The 16,435-nt window shown below is 45.5% G+C and overlaps 10 protein-coding genes and 1 non-coding gene across 11 annotated transcripts; 7 read left to right on the top strand and 4 right to left on the bottom strand.

Moving 5' to 3' along the window:
• The first annotated feature begins 218 nt into the window (after nucleotides 1-218).
• On the top strand, nucleotides 219-1,265 carry V1508DRAFT_417208 (tropomyosin). The gene is made up of 3 exons (XM_066940317.1): nucleotides 219-383; nucleotides 495-799; nucleotides 858-1,265. Exons 1-3 carry the CDS (start codon nucleotides 357-359, stop codon nucleotides 1,018-1,020), a joined length of 495 nt encoding a protein of 164 aa, XP_066795975.1. The 5' UTR covers nucleotides 219-356; the 3' UTR covers nucleotides 1,021-1,265.
• Nucleotides 1,034-2,879, bottom strand: V1508DRAFT_417206 (uncharacterized protein). The gene is made up of 2 exons (XM_066940316.1): nucleotides 2,586-2,879; nucleotides 1,034-2,531 (listed from the first exon to the last, which is right to left on the bottom strand). The coding sequence occupies exon 2, from the start codon at nucleotides 2,474-2,476 to the stop codon at nucleotides 1,376-1,378; it is 1,101 nt and encodes a 366-aa protein (XP_066795974.1). The 5' UTR covers nucleotides 2,477-2,531; nucleotides 2,586-2,879; the 3' UTR covers nucleotides 1,034-1,375.
• A 144-nt stretch (nucleotides 2,880-3,023) lies between these two features.
• Nucleotides 3,024-4,857, top strand: V1508DRAFT_370497 (S-adenosyl-L-methionine-dependent methyltransferase). Its single transcript, XM_066937467.1, has 3 exons — nucleotides 3,024-3,654; nucleotides 3,708-4,470; nucleotides 4,522-4,857. Exons 1-3 carry the CDS (start codon nucleotides 3,066-3,068, stop codon nucleotides 4,688-4,690), a joined length of 1,521 nt encoding a protein of 506 aa, XP_066795973.1. The 5' UTR covers nucleotides 3,024-3,065; the 3' UTR covers nucleotides 4,691-4,857.
• V1508DRAFT_417201 (Fcf1-domain-containing protein) lies at nucleotides 4,702-5,902 on the bottom strand. Its single transcript, XM_066940315.1, has 4 exons — nucleotides 5,700-5,902; nucleotides 5,581-5,643; nucleotides 5,217-5,526; nucleotides 4,702-5,150 (listed from the first exon to the last, which is right to left on the bottom strand). The coding sequence occupies exons 1-4, from the start codon at nucleotides 5,768-5,770 to the stop codon at nucleotides 5,022-5,024; spliced, it is 573 nt and encodes a 190-aa protein (XP_066795972.1). The 5' UTR covers nucleotides 5,771-5,902; the 3' UTR covers nucleotides 4,702-5,021.
• Nucleotides 5,903-6,384: 482 nt separating this feature from the next.
• V1508DRAFT_122422 (uncharacterized protein) lies at nucleotides 6,385-7,407 on the top strand. The gene is made up of 6 exons (XM_066935924.1): nucleotides 6,385-6,627; nucleotides 6,743-6,799; nucleotides 6,903-6,941; nucleotides 6,997-7,024; nucleotides 7,114-7,177; nucleotides 7,233-7,407. The coding sequence occupies exons 1-6, from the start codon at nucleotides 6,600-6,602 to the stop codon at nucleotides 7,275-7,277; spliced, it is 261 nt and encodes an 86-aa protein (XP_066795971.1). The 5' UTR covers nucleotides 6,385-6,599; the 3' UTR covers nucleotides 7,278-7,407.
• V1508DRAFT_417195 (Phosphotyrosyl phosphatase activator) lies at nucleotides 7,342-8,869 on the bottom strand. Its single transcript, XM_066940314.1, has 2 exons — nucleotides 7,753-8,869; nucleotides 7,342-7,702 (listed from the first exon to the last, which is right to left on the bottom strand). Exons 1-2 carry the CDS (start codon nucleotides 8,782-8,784, stop codon nucleotides 7,502-7,504), a joined length of 1,233 nt encoding a protein of 410 aa, XP_066795970.1. The 5' UTR covers nucleotides 8,785-8,869; the 3' UTR covers nucleotides 7,342-7,501.
• A 242-nt stretch (nucleotides 8,870-9,111) lies between these two features.
• V1508DRAFT_122550 (uncharacterized protein) lies at nucleotides 9,112-10,173 on the top strand. Its single transcript, XM_066935925.1, has one exon. The coding sequence runs from the start codon at nucleotides 9,378-9,380 to the stop codon at nucleotides 10,119-10,121; it is 744 nt and encodes a 247-aa protein (XP_066795969.1). The 5' UTR covers nucleotides 9,112-9,377; the 3' UTR covers nucleotides 10,122-10,173.
• Nucleotides 10,174-10,528: 355 nt separating this feature from the next.
• On the top strand, nucleotides 10,529-12,186 carry V1508DRAFT_417193 (uncharacterized protein). Its single transcript, XM_066940313.1, has one exon. It carries the CDS (start codon nucleotides 10,804-10,806, stop codon nucleotides 11,830-11,832), a length of 1,029 nt encoding a protein of 342 aa, XP_066795968.1. The 5' UTR covers nucleotides 10,529-10,803; the 3' UTR covers nucleotides 11,833-12,186.
• A 139-nt stretch (nucleotides 12,187-12,325) lies between these two features.
• V1508DRAFT_417191 (uncharacterized protein) lies at nucleotides 12,326-13,588 on the top strand. The gene has a single exon (XM_066940312.1). It carries the CDS (start codon nucleotides 12,630-12,632, stop codon nucleotides 13,194-13,196), a length of 567 nt encoding a protein of 188 aa, XP_066795967.1. The 5' UTR covers nucleotides 12,326-12,629; the 3' UTR covers nucleotides 13,197-13,588.
• On the bottom strand, nucleotides 13,489-14,757 carry V1508DRAFT_417190 (uncharacterized protein). The gene has a single exon (XM_066940311.1). It carries the CDS (start codon nucleotides 14,585-14,587, stop codon nucleotides 13,742-13,744), a length of 846 nt encoding a protein of 281 aa, XP_066795966.1. The 5' UTR covers nucleotides 14,588-14,757; the 3' UTR covers nucleotides 13,489-13,741.
• A 1,327-nt stretch (nucleotides 14,758-16,084) lies between these two features.
• On the top strand, nucleotides 16,085-16,172 carry V1508DRAFT_t47. Its single transcript has one exon. It is a non-coding gene; the product is annotated as a tRNA-Val (tRNA).
• The last annotated feature ends 263 nt before the right edge of the window (nucleotides 16,173-16,435 follow it).

Below are 16,435 nucleotides of genomic sequence, written 5' to 3'. Positions count from 1 at the left end.
AATATCGACGTAAGTTAGCTTAAATGCACTATTCTAGTGAATATTCGAATATGATAGCCTAAGGTGGCAGTGGTAAGTCCTACACTGAAATTAGGTATGACGGGAAAGATCCGATTTGCTGTGCTTCCGTTTCCAGGACAACGGCGGAGGTTGGGTCAACCGCGGTGGCCCCTTTTTACGACTGTGAGGCAACGTGCCAACCTCGAGATTTTACAAGGATACGTCCGCGAGCCAGCTTAGTTACGTGTTCCTATCACTACCTGCTATCATCCAACTCTCCACACCACTGCAATCGTCCTAATTGCTAGATTTGACGGGTTCCAACTCCAGCTTCTTAGTATAATCTAATATTCATAATGTCTATGATGGACAAGCTCAAGGAGGTATGGAGATTACGCGTCGCTCCCCCGATCCGTGGGCACGACTGTTCGAAACCATTTCGGTTTTCATCAGTTACTGAGTCGGTTGCTAATCTGGCATATTTTGCCCAATAGAGAATCAACACTCTCCGATTGGAAGCTGAAAGCGCTCAGGACAAGGCTGACGAGGCTCAGTCGCGCGTCAAGGTGCTAGAGCAAGACCTGCTTTCGAAGGAGCAGGAGATCACGTCTTTGAACCACAAGAACACTTTACTCGAGGAGGAAGTCGAGAAGTTAGAGAAGCAGTTGGCTGAAGCTAAAACTGCTGCTGAAGATGGCGCTGCTCATGGTACCGCCAATGAGTCTCTGACCCGGAAGATAAGCCAGCTCGAGGAAGAGTTGGAAGTGGCTGACAAGAACTTACGGGAGACGACGGAGAAGTATGACTGATCTAATGATAATGGTTGTCGGGAGAGTGTATCTAATTGATATATTTAGGTTGCGTATTACTGATGTCAAGGCGGAGCAGTACGAGCGCAAGGTATCGAGTCTTGAGGTTGACTGTGATTCATGGGAGAAGAAATACGAAGAGATGTCCGCTAAGTACAGTGAGGCGAAGGCTGAACTTGAGGAGATAAATAAGCAGCTTGAGTCATTCTAAACGAATTGATATTTTCATGTTGAATTTGATGTGTGATTTATACATATGAGAACACGTTCGTTACGTGCAATTACGTTACTATATGAAGAAATTTTGTTAACTACGACTGAATGTGTATTGTTGATCCATTAGAACGTGCCGCTCGTTGACTGTAGCGCAGTTAGACTATTCGTCCGTTTCGATTAAATTGGTCACTATGATGGTAAACCGCATTAAATAATACAATCCATATGCATTGTTCGAACGCCGTTATATACACATTTAGAGTACATGAAATGTCCATTACCAACATCGACCGATCAATCACTTGCCTGAACGAAATATGCCCCAATCGAGTTTTTCCACTATTACCTTGCTAACTTCTATCGTTGTCTAAAAGATCATCCAGATATACGCTTGGTACTCGTTGACCATGCTGTGGCACGGCAAGACTCGATTCTGTTCGTAAAATTGCACCTGGACTCGGCGCCCGCTGATTCTGTGGAACTGAGGAATATCTCACAGACAGACTAGCGTTTGATGACGCACCATTATTCACGCCATAATAGCCAGAAGGAAGATATGTAGAGCTTCTATTCGTACCAAAGCCAGACAATGCATTGCCCATCGGCGCCGACATTCCCATAGCACCAGCGGTAGGCGAATAGAACGTCGACGTATTAAAGGATGGACCGGTCCGTGGCATACCAATATCGTCATATGCACTGATGGGCCTAGCATTATTCACGGCACGACCAGTTGACGTGAGCTGATCAAGCGACACAGCACTACCAGCACCGGTAGAGTAAAAAGCTCCTGTATTTTGACGCTTGCTGGCAAAGAAACCTCCCCGTCCAGACGAAGTGCCGGTGCCCTTGGGCTCAGAGACATATGCCGCGGAGGAAGCCTTGAGAGATTTATGCAATGAATAAGCAACCAGTCCTCGCCATCCTAGAATCGCAAGCGCAATCCCACCAATAACAGATCCGACTGCAATAAAAACTGTGCCTTCTGGCGCATTAGAATCCTGTGCAAATGGGTTGTTATTGGTAACTGGAATGGTCGGTGTCGGGTAGGTAGCAGTGGAAGATGATGTCAGGCTTAATCGTGGCAAAGGGGTAGTGCTGGCTGTACCATCGTTGAGAGTATTGGTGTTTGTGATGGTAACCCCTGCTTCCGTGGTGGAGGAAGATGCCGTTGCCGAAGCAAATGCTGTTGCACTGTCTATCGTCTTGCTAGAAACTGTCGAAGTTTCTGTAGAGGACTCGACTGCAGAAGACTGTGTCTCGCCTGTAGATGATGACGAGGACATCTTCGATGTGGAAATGACTGTTGCTGCAGTGGAGTGTTCTGTCGATGCAATCGACGTGACGGAACTGGCGACTGTAGTAGATACGTCCACTCTGGATGACGATAACGCGAGAGCGCGTCCGCACAGGCAGGCAAATAAAAATATAACCAATATTAATCGTCCCATAGCTTTATGTTGTTGTTTTCGAAGTGATTTTATTCCTGTATTTGTCACCAAAGTCAGTTATCAATCAATACAAGATTCTTCCAACTTCTGCGCCCTAGAGAAACTTACCTTCTCGTCAAGATTGATCAAATTCAAAATTAACTGCCGCTAGTATACAGTAACTAATTTGCGGATGATGCCGGCCGCAGAGTGAGGGACTCACTCGATGTAAACAAGAATATATTGTGTACCCAGTGTTACGAGCCACTGGCTATTTTTGGCATGCGAACCTTCGATTAGACTCTGGAAACTGAGTGCTGATTCCGGTCATTGCTTTTGCTTACATGAGAAGGGTATGAATGCATGTCAATGGTCCCTAGGGTTTCAGCTTGGTGAGGGGCGTGTGCCAGTCTGGCCAACACGCCTGTCCTTTTGGTGTGACGCGATCAAAGCGTGAGTGCAGACGGATACGGTGCTAAAGCAACAAATTTACGATGTCAGCCGGGTAACATTGCCAAGCGCGTGTAGTCGTCGCGCAAAAGGTTTGACTACTCGTTACAACTATCTAGCACCAAGTTGTCCTCCTTTTCCGGTAGGATAGATATCAATCATGCCCGAGGTGTCCGTGACATTGCCTTTCGAGTACATTAAGACGCCTGCAGCTGTGCCTGCTCAGTCTTCAGGGCCTTCGTCCGATGTGCGGACGACCGCTTATCCTGCCATCAAGAACGCACCTTTGCCTGTGGAGGGATCCAGCTCGAAGCATTTCAACAACAAGGTCTTGCTGGCACTGCTTTTCTTTATTCCATATTACTTCACCAAAAAGTTTTATGGCGGATTCAAGACATATGTCTTCTTTTTCATTATTCTTGCAATTCCAATCCTGGCATCTTTCTGGACCGTAGCGTCCAGTTTCTCACCCAGACTGAACAACAAGGGTAAGCTACCTAATAAAGGCGTTGAGCACTATCTCGACTTCCACGATGAGCAGGACAAGGTGAAGTACTCCGGCTCTAACAAAATCCCAATGGAAACTTTCCACGAGCTTTATTTCGATAGTAAAGTTTCATTTAAAGGCGACGCTCTCGATGTCCTAGAGTACAGACACGACTGGGCCAGTTTTCGTTTCACAATTTCGTTGTATAAATATTTCTTGACTGGAATGATTCCTGAGGTAATCATGCACACTCGATCTCAGGGTTGGTAATCCTTTTTGTACATGTCGAGCATTCTTCTGACTTGGGTTTGTTAGATGAGGAGCAGGTTCGGGACCATTATGACCGTGGTGACGATTTCTACGGTTGGTTCCTAGGTCCACGCATGGTTTATACATCTGGTATTGTCAGCGATATCCACCGGGAGGAAACATTAGAGGAGCTTCAGGACAACAAACTGCGAATTGTCTGCGAAAAGCTGCAGTTGAAGTCTGGTGAGAAACTTCTTGACCTTGGCTGTGGCTGGGGTACTCTTGCGAATTTTGCGTCCACTCAGTATGGCGCTCATGTTACGGGTATCACTCTTGGTAAAAACCAGACAAAGTGGGGAAACGCTCGTCTGGCAGAGTCTGGTATTTCGTCTGACCAGAGTAAGATCTTGTGTTTGGATTACCGTGACACCCCATTACCAGCTACTGGCAAATACAACAAGATTTCTTGCCTTGAGATGGCTGAGCACGTCGGTGTCCGCAAATTTCATACATTCTTGACCCAAGTCTATAACATGCTTGAAGACGACGGTATTTTTATTCTCCAGATTGCAGGTCTCCGCAAGTACTGGCAGTATGAAGATCTTATCTGGGGATTATTCATGAATAAATACATTTTTCCAGGTGCGGACGCCTCGACTCCCCTTGGCTTTGTCATTGACCGTCTCGAAGGAGCTGGCTTTGAGATTGCAAGTGTTGATACCATTGGGGTTCACTACTCCGCTACGCTTTGGCGTTGGTACAGGAACTGGATCGGAAACAGGGAGAAAGTTGAAGCTAAATATGGGAAGAGATGGTACAGGATCTGGGAGTATGTTCATCGTAATGACTGACAGTTTGGTGCGTTCGCTAATTTATGCAGATACTTCTTGGCTTATTCGACTATCGTCTCTCGCCAGGGTGGCGCTAGCTGCTTCCAGATTGTTCTACGCAAGAATCTCAACGCTTACCATCGCGCGGAAGATATTGCATCTCAGTTCGGTCTCAAAGTTCCCCAGCCTCCTACTGCCAATAAGTGGGTTAAGGAGTAGGTAGTAGTCCTGTAAAGATAGAGATTGCCATTAAGATGGTCATATATAAAATAGGCACGAAGGTTGTAGATGTATGAAAAATGTTTACAGTTTTGAGTTTGTACGGTCATGTAGTTGCTTTGTAGGATATACCTAAACTCTTCAGTAAGAAACTTTAATCCCTGCAATAACTTTAGCCATATTATCCCCCAAATAACAATAGCATGGCAAATACTTTTAACCAATCCCAGAGCATGATACAAAAGAACAATATAATACACGAAAACCAATCCCCCAAAAATCATAAAATGTGTTAAATGGTTTCGAAAACATGCAGAGTTCGTTGATGGCCCTAAAAAACGTCTGGTAGACGCTCAACAACATACGAATGTGAGCCCACACTTAGAATCGGAACACCGGGAATTTTTCGTATCCGCCGCTTCAGATCAGCATCATTGGTCGCCACGATGTAACATTTGTGCTATTATGATTATTAGCTTTCCGGTCTCTTCACGACGGGTCGTATCACAGCCGGATGATATCATACCTGCATCACTCTAGCTACCAAGCAGTCATCAGCATATGTTCCGTTATGTGAACACTTCACACGTTCAATCTGTTCATCTCTGGCAAGCCGTAGTGCAATTCGATAGCGAGGTCCAAGTTTCTCCAGTTCCGCCATCACGCAATCTGTGATCATAGGAATGCACTTAGCATAAAGTGCGTCCATCATACCCCGAAATATATCAATTTTCTTTCGAATACTGAAATTTATAAAGTTGGTGTCGATAAGAACCTGGTAAGGAGGCGAGAGCGATTGATTAAACTGGAAGAACAATGCTGAGGATATTTGCGGACTAGCGCTCATTAGCAGAGAATAAAACGTTATTGCTTAGATCGCCGTAGCATACATCTCTTTTATCAACTCGGGATCCTTTTTCTTCACAAGTTCTGTAGACTTGGTTGGCGAACTCCTAGGTTTGGATCTTTAATCAAAAAGAACTCCCCGTCAGACACCACAGTCACTTACTTCTTCGCCTCTTTGCTAGACATCACCCGCTTAACAGCGGCAAATTTCCTCGTTTTCTTAGCTTTCCCCATACTAAATAATTTGTAGATTATTAGTCGTAGCCAGCCAGAAGACCAGGGTATATCTGGTTACTGTCCTCGAATTTGTGGTTGAGGAAAAGTTATTGCCTATCTTAACCCTAGCCGTAACCCATTAGGGGCTTGCATTCAAAGCGAGAAATTGGCAGTTTTTAAAGTTTGAAAGAATTACCCTAATATTCGAAGGAACGATGGCGGATATGGTCAGATCAGGCGGATATCCACATTCGAAGCAGCCCTACCCCGATTTCAGTAATTCCGAATATACTTAAAATAACCTCGTCGACCTAATTTGACTTATATAGCTAGTCGCCTTAATTTGTATCGTATGTATGTATGTAACTAGCACTTCCCCGAAGACAGCGCCTATTATTCTATGATGCAATAGTCTTGAGTTAATTTTAACCGACTCCAACTGGTTAGCTTCAAGTTCAGGTCTTCTAAAGGTGACTCATAAATATCCTCTTGAGAAATATTTTATATTGGTTAACAGATTCAGTAACCAGGTCGTTTCCAATCATTAATTGTCATCAACACCCTCAATTATTGTTGATGCAGCCGTAGTACGTGAAAATGTGTAAACCCTAATAGAAGTTTTAGTTCTGGAAGGTTTGCAGTATTTGTCACATATTTGCCCGAATATGCCATGATCCTAACGGAAACCACATGTCGAATCTCTCTCAGTACCTGAACATAATAATTATTCGCAGGGCATTGGTTACACCAGTAGTTCATAACTTGATCTAGTGGATGTGTAATCGCGATTTGATCCTAGATACAATAACACTTGATGCAGCACTGATCTGAAACCAAACTGTAAACTATGGCGACTTCGCAGCTTCTTCCACTAGGTGCGTTTAATGTGATCTATGCTATACGAATTCATAATGTCTATCTTAATGGCATCGACGAGCTGCAAATATCATTTTATGTGCTAGGTATAAGCTAATATCCTTTACTTGACAGAGCTCGTGGACAAGTGCGTGGGTTCCAGAATTTGGGTGGTTATGAAGACCGACCGAGGTGCGTCAATTGATATAATCTGGATAACATGATTTCTGCATAAATTCTTGTTTTCAGTTGTGTATTTCGATGCAAGAATAATTCTAATGAATAATGAAAATAGAATTCAGTGGCACGCTTTTGGGGTTTGACGATTTTGTCAGTATGTTCATTCTATTTTACTGCTTTAACACTGGCAGTTCTAACAAGACTTGAAGATATGGTTCTAGAAGATGTCACCGAGTAGTACGTAACGAGTTCTACATTTGTTATGATGGTCGTCGGCGTTCATGACAGGACTAAGGGTTGAGGACAGCATGCTAACTTCAACACAGTGACAATCTTGGTAATCAGACTCATCTAGAGAAAATTCTACTAAACGGTAATAATATTTGCATGGTATGCTCCTTGTTTTAGAGTAGTTCGATTGGAGGTGTGGGCTAAATTTGGCTAGTTGATTCCCGGAGGTGAGCCTGGAGGCGAAGCAGGCTCAGAGTAGTTAGTATAACTAAAAATTTGAAACCACAAAAAAAGTGTTATGCGAGTGTAACATAGTTGCAATTGCGGGTCTATTCACGGGATATGTCAAGAAGGCGAGGTATTAAAATGTACAATTAGGATATGATGGAAGAGTGCTGCCATGAGCTTTCTCGAGAAACTGACGACGGTGACGCGACTGAATTAACAAAATGCAAAGCCAGCACACATACTTTACTTCGATTGTCACCGGGCACCACCACCACCATTGAAAGGTGTCCATGGGAAGAGCACGCCTCCAAATCCGAAGTGCTGGACGACTGGGAATTTACCTAGTACTTCCGCATTGTACATTCTTAACAAGCCTGCATGCACTTTGCTCCAAGATGGAACGCCTGAAATATCGTACAGTACTGGTGAATGCTCAAAGAACGGACCCTTTTTGACCTATTACTCAGTTAGATAGCCGTATGTCAAGCACGCAAACACGCGCATACCTCATAAATAAAAGCAATGGCACTAAAATAGATATTCACATCCATTTGGTCAGCCACAACAGTTCGGTTCATGACTGCGGCAGGACGCGGCATTCCGTACTTTGTGTAGTCGCTCTCCTTCCTCTTTGTCGTGGGCGGCAGCATCGAACCTGGCGGGTCCGTCGCACCAGTACCTTCTTTTACTGTCTCGTACTTCTCTTGAATTCCACGCAATTGTGCTGCACCAATGATGTACGGTAGATGGAAATGGTCGTCTAGACCCCAGACTCCATGGCTTCCTGCAGGTTCGAGATTATATTGCCGCACGACTTTCCTAATAACTTGGAAATATCTTGAAAAAATCCACAATATTTCTTTGCCAGTAATGCCACCCGTCTCATCCAATTCGGCAGCGCCGTTCGGCGATCGGGATGTATCACGTAAAGCGCCTAGAAACCAACAACCGCCAAAGAAAGCCAAAAAGCTGAGCTCGTGGCCCGTCCCGAAATCCAGTCGCTGAAACGAGCCAAGGGCGCCCATGAAGTACCCTTGTAGTTCAACTTTGGCTTCCACTGAGACATCCGCTTTGTGAAGCATGTCTGTGATCAATGTGCTTACCGCATTCTCGACAGCTGAAAACCACGTCTTGTAAGCCGGGTTGCCAAACCGACGGGGCCCAGATATTGGCGGTATGACTTCTGCTAGTTCGTCTAGTTTGTCGAATATTGAAAGAATGCATGATATACCTGGAGAGAAGCCATCTGCAGATTTCGGTGTTGGGACGGTCGACACAGCTGAGGAGATAAATGAGAGCAAGAACTGTATGCGCGCATAAGCGGCAGTAGATGCGAAGTACGTGAGATCGTCCGTAGTGTGTATTCGTTTCTCGAGAGATTTGAAATGCAAATGCGAGTGTGTCCGAGGTGAGAATACAATTTTAGCTATCTGTGGTGGATGGATTCTTTCTGAAGCCTGAAGACGGTGGTGTGCACCAATCACCGATACATTATTCCGCGGAGGTGTCGATCGTGCTGGAGGAGTAGAAAAGTCCATCAGTTATGTGAGCATTAAGATCTTCTAGTTGATGTTGTACTGCATGGGTGACACTCTCAAAATCAAATTAGCCAACGCGCCGCTCGCCTGTTGCGCTGACGTCAGAACTTCCTTATCTAGTAGGCTGCAGATAGAGAAGGCAGATATACTTGCTAATAAATATATACGGTTTATTGCACACCTCGATCTATTGCTATCGAACATTGAAGCGTATTGTCTTGCCAGAATTTCAATTCCACATAGGGTGCGAGGAATACGCTTGAAATACTGCTGCCTTTATCGCGAGGAATCAACGATGGTCATCATAAGGATTCTGTCTCGACATCTGGTGACTGGTATTCAGATCAGGATTTCATGAGCTAAGTAAAATGAAGCAGAATGTCGAAGAAATCTCGGCATTACACAAGAGACATGAAGAACGTGTGCGTGAAGGATTCTGACGCGTGATGTGTAGCCTGAGTACTAGCTGTACACAAAACTAGGCTGGATCTGAATGAACCCATGTTCATCCCAGCAGTCCCGCAATTACTGTGCTTTATACCCGCAACGTTAATATATTATTAGACTTATGATAGCCGAATCCGCCGCGCACTATGGCAGGAGAGTATCTCAAACGACCACGTCAGGCTGATGAGGACGAGACGACTATGCAGATTCAAGGGCACGTTCCGCCTCAAGGATACACACCATCCCGATTGCCATGGAAATATAATCTGGGCCTCGAAAATTTCGACGCCACTGAGAACGGAAGATACGGGGATGTGGGTGCTGACGATATAAAATCTGAAGAACTTTATAGTACCGAGGAGTTTGGTGTCAAACGATTACGACTGGACGATTTGGACAGTGACATTACAGATGAATCACCGTCTACCGACTCAACTGGCGGAGGCGATATTGGGGATTTGTACGACTCCGGTATTGATGAAGGAATATCTTACGCACCAGCGCAGTCGCCGGAAGCGATAGAGATCGACCGAGACAGCAATCAGGACTGGCAAGATTCGATTTTTAGCAATGACACCGAGTATTCTGAAGCGACGCAGATGCTGGACGCGATTGCACCATTCTTGCAGCGGATGCAGGACGACATGTCCACCAATACCCTCATGCTTATGGAAGACTTCCGCCGGATCGGAATCTCCTCGACAGCACACAGGGGCGAGGCGGCCGACATATGGCCGTTGTGGGAGGCTGGAGATAATGTCAGGCAGCGACTGGAAGCGGTGGCGGATGACTACGTTGCCTTTGTGGACTGTTTTGTGAAGCGGGAGATGCGAGAATATGCGGAACTGATCAAGTGTTATTTGGGCAAATATCGGCAGCATTCAGTATAAGTACACATAAACCGCTTAATATTATATTTGGGATATAAAGTTTAACCGTTTGAAGCACTCCACAGTTAATGTCATTAATCCCGACATGCAGTTTATTATGTGACTTATACGAAAGGTAGTGAATTAGTGGTGAGTCCGTATGGGAGATGGGGACAAGTAAAGTGACAAGCTACTGATGACGTAGCTGGGTAACAGCCGAGCAGCCAAGGCTGCGAACTTGATTTGTCAGACAATAAGCTCTTAAGAGAGGTCATAATGCAATGGCTTTCGCTAATGCACCTGCCCGTGCCTGCAATTTCCCGATGCAAGCCCTTACCACTTTTATGACGCCCGTTATTATTATTTGTGCTGTGCTCTGCATTACTTCTCTGTAAATTGTCAAATGCTATGATAATATCATATAAGTCGTTCGCTTTTGTGTCCATTCTCAGCTTATGCAGTATACTAGCGGTGGAGCCACGTGGAATCGTTGCACTTGTGTAACTTGTTTTGTATCTACCCCGTTCCTGACGCTAGTCTCTTTGTGGTCTAGTGCGGTCGCGGCCCTGCTTATCCCTTCAACAAAACGCGCCGCAGACACAATACACCACCACGCCGTTCCATATCTCGACGGCTTTATTCCGCCTTTTCTCCTCCTCCATCTTCCTGCTGCTCTTCTCCATTTCGCCGCAGTCGACTCGACATGTCTTCTACCCCGTCGTCTCGCGCGGTCCTCGTTCTACTTCTGTCACTCGTGATCTTTCTCGTACACGTCGTTGCCGACACGTCCTCGGCCTACACATCCATCATCACCGCGCCGCCAAACGGAATCACCTCCTTACCGGCTAGTCTCGTCACCGACGACAACAATCCGTCCTCCACTGCTCCTATATCTTCGCGTTCGCCCTCATTAGATGCCTCCTTGCTCTACTATTCTTCAACGCTAGTCGCCGAGTCAACCAACGCCCTAGGGCCACTCGTCACAGCAACCGAACCAGATGCAAGCTCCACCATTGAATACAGTTTGCCACAATCCACGGCTACCTCCAAACTGACATATTCTTCTTCGGCTTGGTCGTCAGTATCATCCACGTCGGCTGTTTCGGCTACTTCTCCACCAACAGACTACTCGAGCTCATCATCGCAACCATCGGCGTCCGCGACGAACGTGTCTGACTCGTCGTCAAATTCTGCATCAGCTACCTCGTCCACGTTCAAGCGACGAACAACTATCCTCGTGGCCGTCATAGTTTCTGTCGCTGGCGTCCTTGTGATTTTCTTCCTCGTAGTTGCGACAATCCACTATCAGCGCCGCAGTCAACGAAGACGGCTCAGTGCTGGAAATTCGCAGTTGTCAGGGGATGCTGAGGCCGCCGATACAGAGAAGCAGGCTCCGTCCCCACCGGCTCTCATATCAGCAAATGGCCCCCGCCCAAAAGATAAAAAGCCACAAGATATGATGGAAGTTATTAGGGAAGAGACTGTGGATTTTCCAGTACCCGGTCCTTCCAGATTCGGACGGCCATTGAGCAGGAATAAGACCCTACCGCTGCTACCACCTGCGACGGAGCTGCGCACACCGTCTATGCAGGTATTCGACGCCTTACCCCGACGAAACGGGTCGATAGATAACATCGCAGCCGAACGCCATCGCAATGCTGTCATTATGAATTATAGCGACGAAAGCTTGCTGGACTACGCCGAAGTCGACTCAATTGGTGTCGCGCGATAATTTTCTTAATTTAAAGTGTTTCCAAACTTGAATTGTGATATTGACTTGTTTACTTAGGCGTTTGGATATACTTGTGTTCCTTCCTTCGGGTAAATTTTTGATTATACTAGGGATATTTGGATTTGCATTTGGGGCTTCCTTCGTCTGCATTGTATCATATTTCTATGTGGTTATTGTGCACTTTATATCATGTAATCTGCAATAATTATTATGAGTACAGCTCTTGCAGTAGTCTTTTTGGCGAATGGAAAAATGGTTGGTGTATAATGCCACACAGGTTAGTAAGCATTTACATTCGCTGGCTAGTTACTGCGAATGATAGAGCATATGCGACCTGAGTTCGGGATTGTGTCAGTAGCATTCTGCTATCCTCATTTAAACAATCGCAGTGGTGTGTACGTAATGAAACGCGTGTGGTGTTCACAGGGTGAACCTCCTCATGTGATGGACAGTTGAGCCGCACGCCCGAGGAGGATGGCAACTGCACCGGCATGCTTGGTAAACAAATCAAAACAGTCCTCTCATATATTTACAATTTATCACTAATTAAATATCAATATCAACTAGGTTAATTAATTGCTATAATGAAGTATTGCAATTGGCAATGTGATTAGCTACAAGCAAATGCAGGCAATTATCAAGGGAATTGTTTAGGGGTATTGGCTAGTTCAACAACTATCAAAGCGGCGATTTGTAACATTTCCAGCCTCAGAGGCAGTTTATCACAACAAATCCATCTGTGTATGATATAGCATCTATCACTTGATAATATCCTCTTCTGTTCTTTCGTATACAGCATGGCACTGCAAGTAAGCCCGATCCGCAATTCCAGCCACGTCTCCTCAAAGTTACAGTATACATCCACGTTATCACGATCAATCGCACTGGAGTCACCATACACATCTAAATTCTTCAGCTCAACTGTCACGCTCTCGGTTCTGGGCGGCATTATCTTCCTCATCGCGACTACGATCTTCTTCTTCTTCGCATTCGCAATCTGTTTATTCATCGTCGTTGTTATGGTTGCTACAGCTGTAGTCATCGCCGGTGTCCGAGACCTTGGTCAGCATACCTCAGTTGTCAAGCTTTCCTCAAGGTATCACCGTATCTTGTCCGAATCGCAGGTTGAAACATCTATGTCGGCACAATCTATCCACAGAGCACCTATGAGCCAATTAAGCAGGACTTCGTCTGTACGATCGCAGTGTTTTGATTGTGCAACAGTCGACAACGACTACGAAATGTGTCCGAATATTGAAACAGACACATATCCAAGAACAGACGGGTCCGCGATCTTGTCGCAGTTACTACTAGCACCGACGGATTTTCGTACTCGAGGGGAGGAGGCTCGTGTTGCTTCGTGATTTACGTATTTTTGATAAGGAAATCATTACTACTTAATACCTGAAACTAATTTTTAAGATTACTTTTGTCAAGAGGACAGTCAGTACATTATAGCTTATAATTCGAACAATATTATTCCTATACCTGTCCATAGTTTTAACTATGCGTTTAATCTCGGGATGGAGCTTGGAATATCTGGAGCGGGCTGCGGACTAGTGATGCTACAGCACTTCGTTGCTGCCGGTGTTCGTCGACACGGGCGTCAACGAGATTATCGTAGCGGCCAGTAGCACGACCACGGTTGAGAGTGGTTGGCGGTGGATGCTCGGTTCAGGTTCGAAAGCCATTTCCGGAGCAGAAGTGAGGGGATCGATCGCATATATATATACTATATTTGCTAAATATACAGAACGCTCTCGCAGAAATGTGATCCAATATTGTGAAAATCGAATTTATGGGACTCCGCCGAAATGAAACCACCGAACCATATTAACGCCACCACATCATCCCACCCATCCTATATCAAATACGCCATGTCTACAGTATGCGCTAAATCTACACACGTCTAATTCCTTTTCCGCTGCCGCAGCACGTCTTCTTCATCCTCTCGCCCATTTAACGTCAACTGCTCCTTCACTGTCACAAAGCTCTCTTCTGAAATCGAACCAAATATAAATTTACCATTTCGCGCCTCATGTAATACAAGCTCTATATCTAATCCGTCGTTCGCAATTTTGCTTGCTAGTTGTAGTATCGGCTCTTTATACTCCATATCTCGGGCATGCAGAGGGAATATACGCATGTCTGTTGGGTCCGGAAATTGCTCTTTCGCAAAATCCGGAACTAGCGCACACAGTCTCGTGTATACTTTCTCAATCTTAAATGTCTTCGCAACTGGACCGGACCATTTGACGTAGCTAATGTCTTCGACTGTCGGATATGTCATTCGCAGCACATACAGAAACCAGTCAACCTTCAATCGCTGCTGTTTTCTCCATTCGAACAAGTTTTTCAACCTGACAATATCGTCAGCAAGACCAGTACTTCCAGCTTTCGCATTGCTGACCATCATAGCCCGTGTGCATAAATGATGCAGTCGCTCATTGCGAAAAGTCCTGAATTCAGACCGACGAAAAAACTCGATTGCCCGTACAAGCTCGCCCGGCAAGCCGTCTCCCATGCCCTGCCAGCTCCGTTTCCGCTCCAACACCGGCCTCACGTTCTCACGGTTACTGTCATCAGATTCCGACGTCAGTTTCTCCGTTGTGCTGCACTCCAGAAGCCCGATCTCTGGCATTGGGTAGACGCTCACAGAGCCAAGTATCAGCGGCCAACTGGGTTCCCGCAAGTGCGCTCGTTGTCGGGTCACCCTACGCTGCCGGGATACTGGCGTAGGAGAAGTATGATCCATGCTTTTGAAGGCCGCTGGAACGGCTGAGTGGCAGGTAAGGAGGTGCTCCCGCTGTGCTGCGAACTCGACCCTCCCAGCGACGGGAGATGTGCTCCTAACTGAATTGGATATTTTGGGTATAATAGTACTTACTGCCTTTATTGATTAACCTATGTTCCCCAGGATACCTTTGGAGTGCGGCTTGACATTGTTAAGGCCATGCCACCGCATCGCATTGAGTCATGCATGGGTTTTTTGTCACTGCTGCACCTCAATGGGCCACAGCTCTCCATTGCATAATACAGAGTCATTCTAAGCCCAAGTTGTAAGAACTATTTATTCAGAACTTAGTGCAGCTGAAATTGCTGCGCATGATATGGCCGTAGTGGTATATGAAATATTCGGTTAGTTAACTGAAAAGTCAACTTGATATTGAGATGGCACGCAACTGCAAAATGGAAAAGAAATGTTTTAAATTAGATTCTCGTAATTTATTCTGAAATACAGCTTAGCTTATTAGATTTACATTGATTGGTCGTTTTGCTGGATTTCAGACCCGAGGACGGGGCCAGTCATGGACCGCGGACGGAAGATAGCAGCCGGAGCAGGACATGGTAAGGTGCAGGCTGCACCATTTGAGAAAGAACAAATTAGCGCAGATAACAAAGCTCCTGGTGCAAGGTTGAGTGGATAAGGATGGAGCTTACGTCGCCGGAGAGGCAACCGGGAGATAGGACGCAGCGAGAACGAAGGTATATCTGCTAGACGAAACCAAAGGGACCAACGCGGGTACCTCGGGGTGACAAAGCCAGAGTCCCTAGGCGCTGTCCTCATAAGTTTCGCAAGGAAGATTTTGAAGCCGACGCGACAGTGGCTGATCCGGAGAGAGAATTAGAAAAGGAAAGAAATGACTGACGACTCCCCAGTAAGCGAGACAAACTTCCCCACATTATTCCCATCCCAGAAACATTACATCGAAAAAGAAACACACCAACCCAGGGAGCCTCGGAGGAGCGGGTTCGGAGCTCTCAGAGTGGACCAGCCGCATCTAGAATAATGGGCAAGTGGTTGCCGGTTTTTTTTTTTTTTTTTTTTTTTGGGAAAAAGCTCTTTCTGAAGGAAAAAGTCTTTTTTTTTTTTTTTGGATTGAAAAACCCGATGTATTAGTAGCTATATACATTATGGGCTGAAAAGCACTTGCACTTGTCAACCAGCGTCCCTATTTAAAATGAAGCCAATGGCGGTTTGTTTTGATTGAAAAAGCCGATGTATTAGTAACTATAGCCGATGTATTAGTAACTATATACATTATGGGCTGAAAAACAAATGAACATGTAACCCAGCGTCCTATTGAGGACTGCTATGTATACAAGATGAAGAGAAGGATAGTACAAGCTATGTAAATGCAAAAAAAGAAAGAAAAAAGAGGAAATAAAGCCGAAGGCACCAGCACCAGCTGCCGGCCGGCTGGCAATTGGCCCCTTCCAACCACGTTTTGTAATTCCGAAGGTTGTTGTTGGTCCAGTGGTGTAACGGTTTATCACGTCTCGTTCACATTTGTGGACTAAATCCGAGGAGGTTCCGCGTTCGATTCGCGGTTGGATCATTTTTTTATGTCGCACGTGGTGCAGCTTGGCTTTTGTACAGTAATAATATGAACATTCCTTGCTGCTTATAATCCTTTTCAGTATTGTTGGGATGCTGAGATGTGGTATCTGATGATACTAGCAACGATATATAACAAAAATTTCTGCTTTTCGCCCTGGCATCCTGCACAGCTCACAATAGAGCAATACTATCTGATGATTATTATTGCGAGAGATATCATAGTTCCAATTGGGAGGTTTGGCCTACCACCTAGTGCTGCTT

Source organism: Lipomyces doorenjongii (assembly GCF_038497915.1).
Source record: "Lipomyces doorenjongii strain NRRL Y-27504 unplaced genomic scaffold V1508scaffold_23, whole genome shotgun sequence".
Classification (NCBI taxonomy): Eukaryota; Fungi; Ascomycota; class Lipomycetes; order Lipomycetales; family Lipomycetaceae; genus Lipomyces; species Lipomyces doorenjongii.
This window is presented reverse-complemented; position numbering and strand designations above follow the sequence as displayed.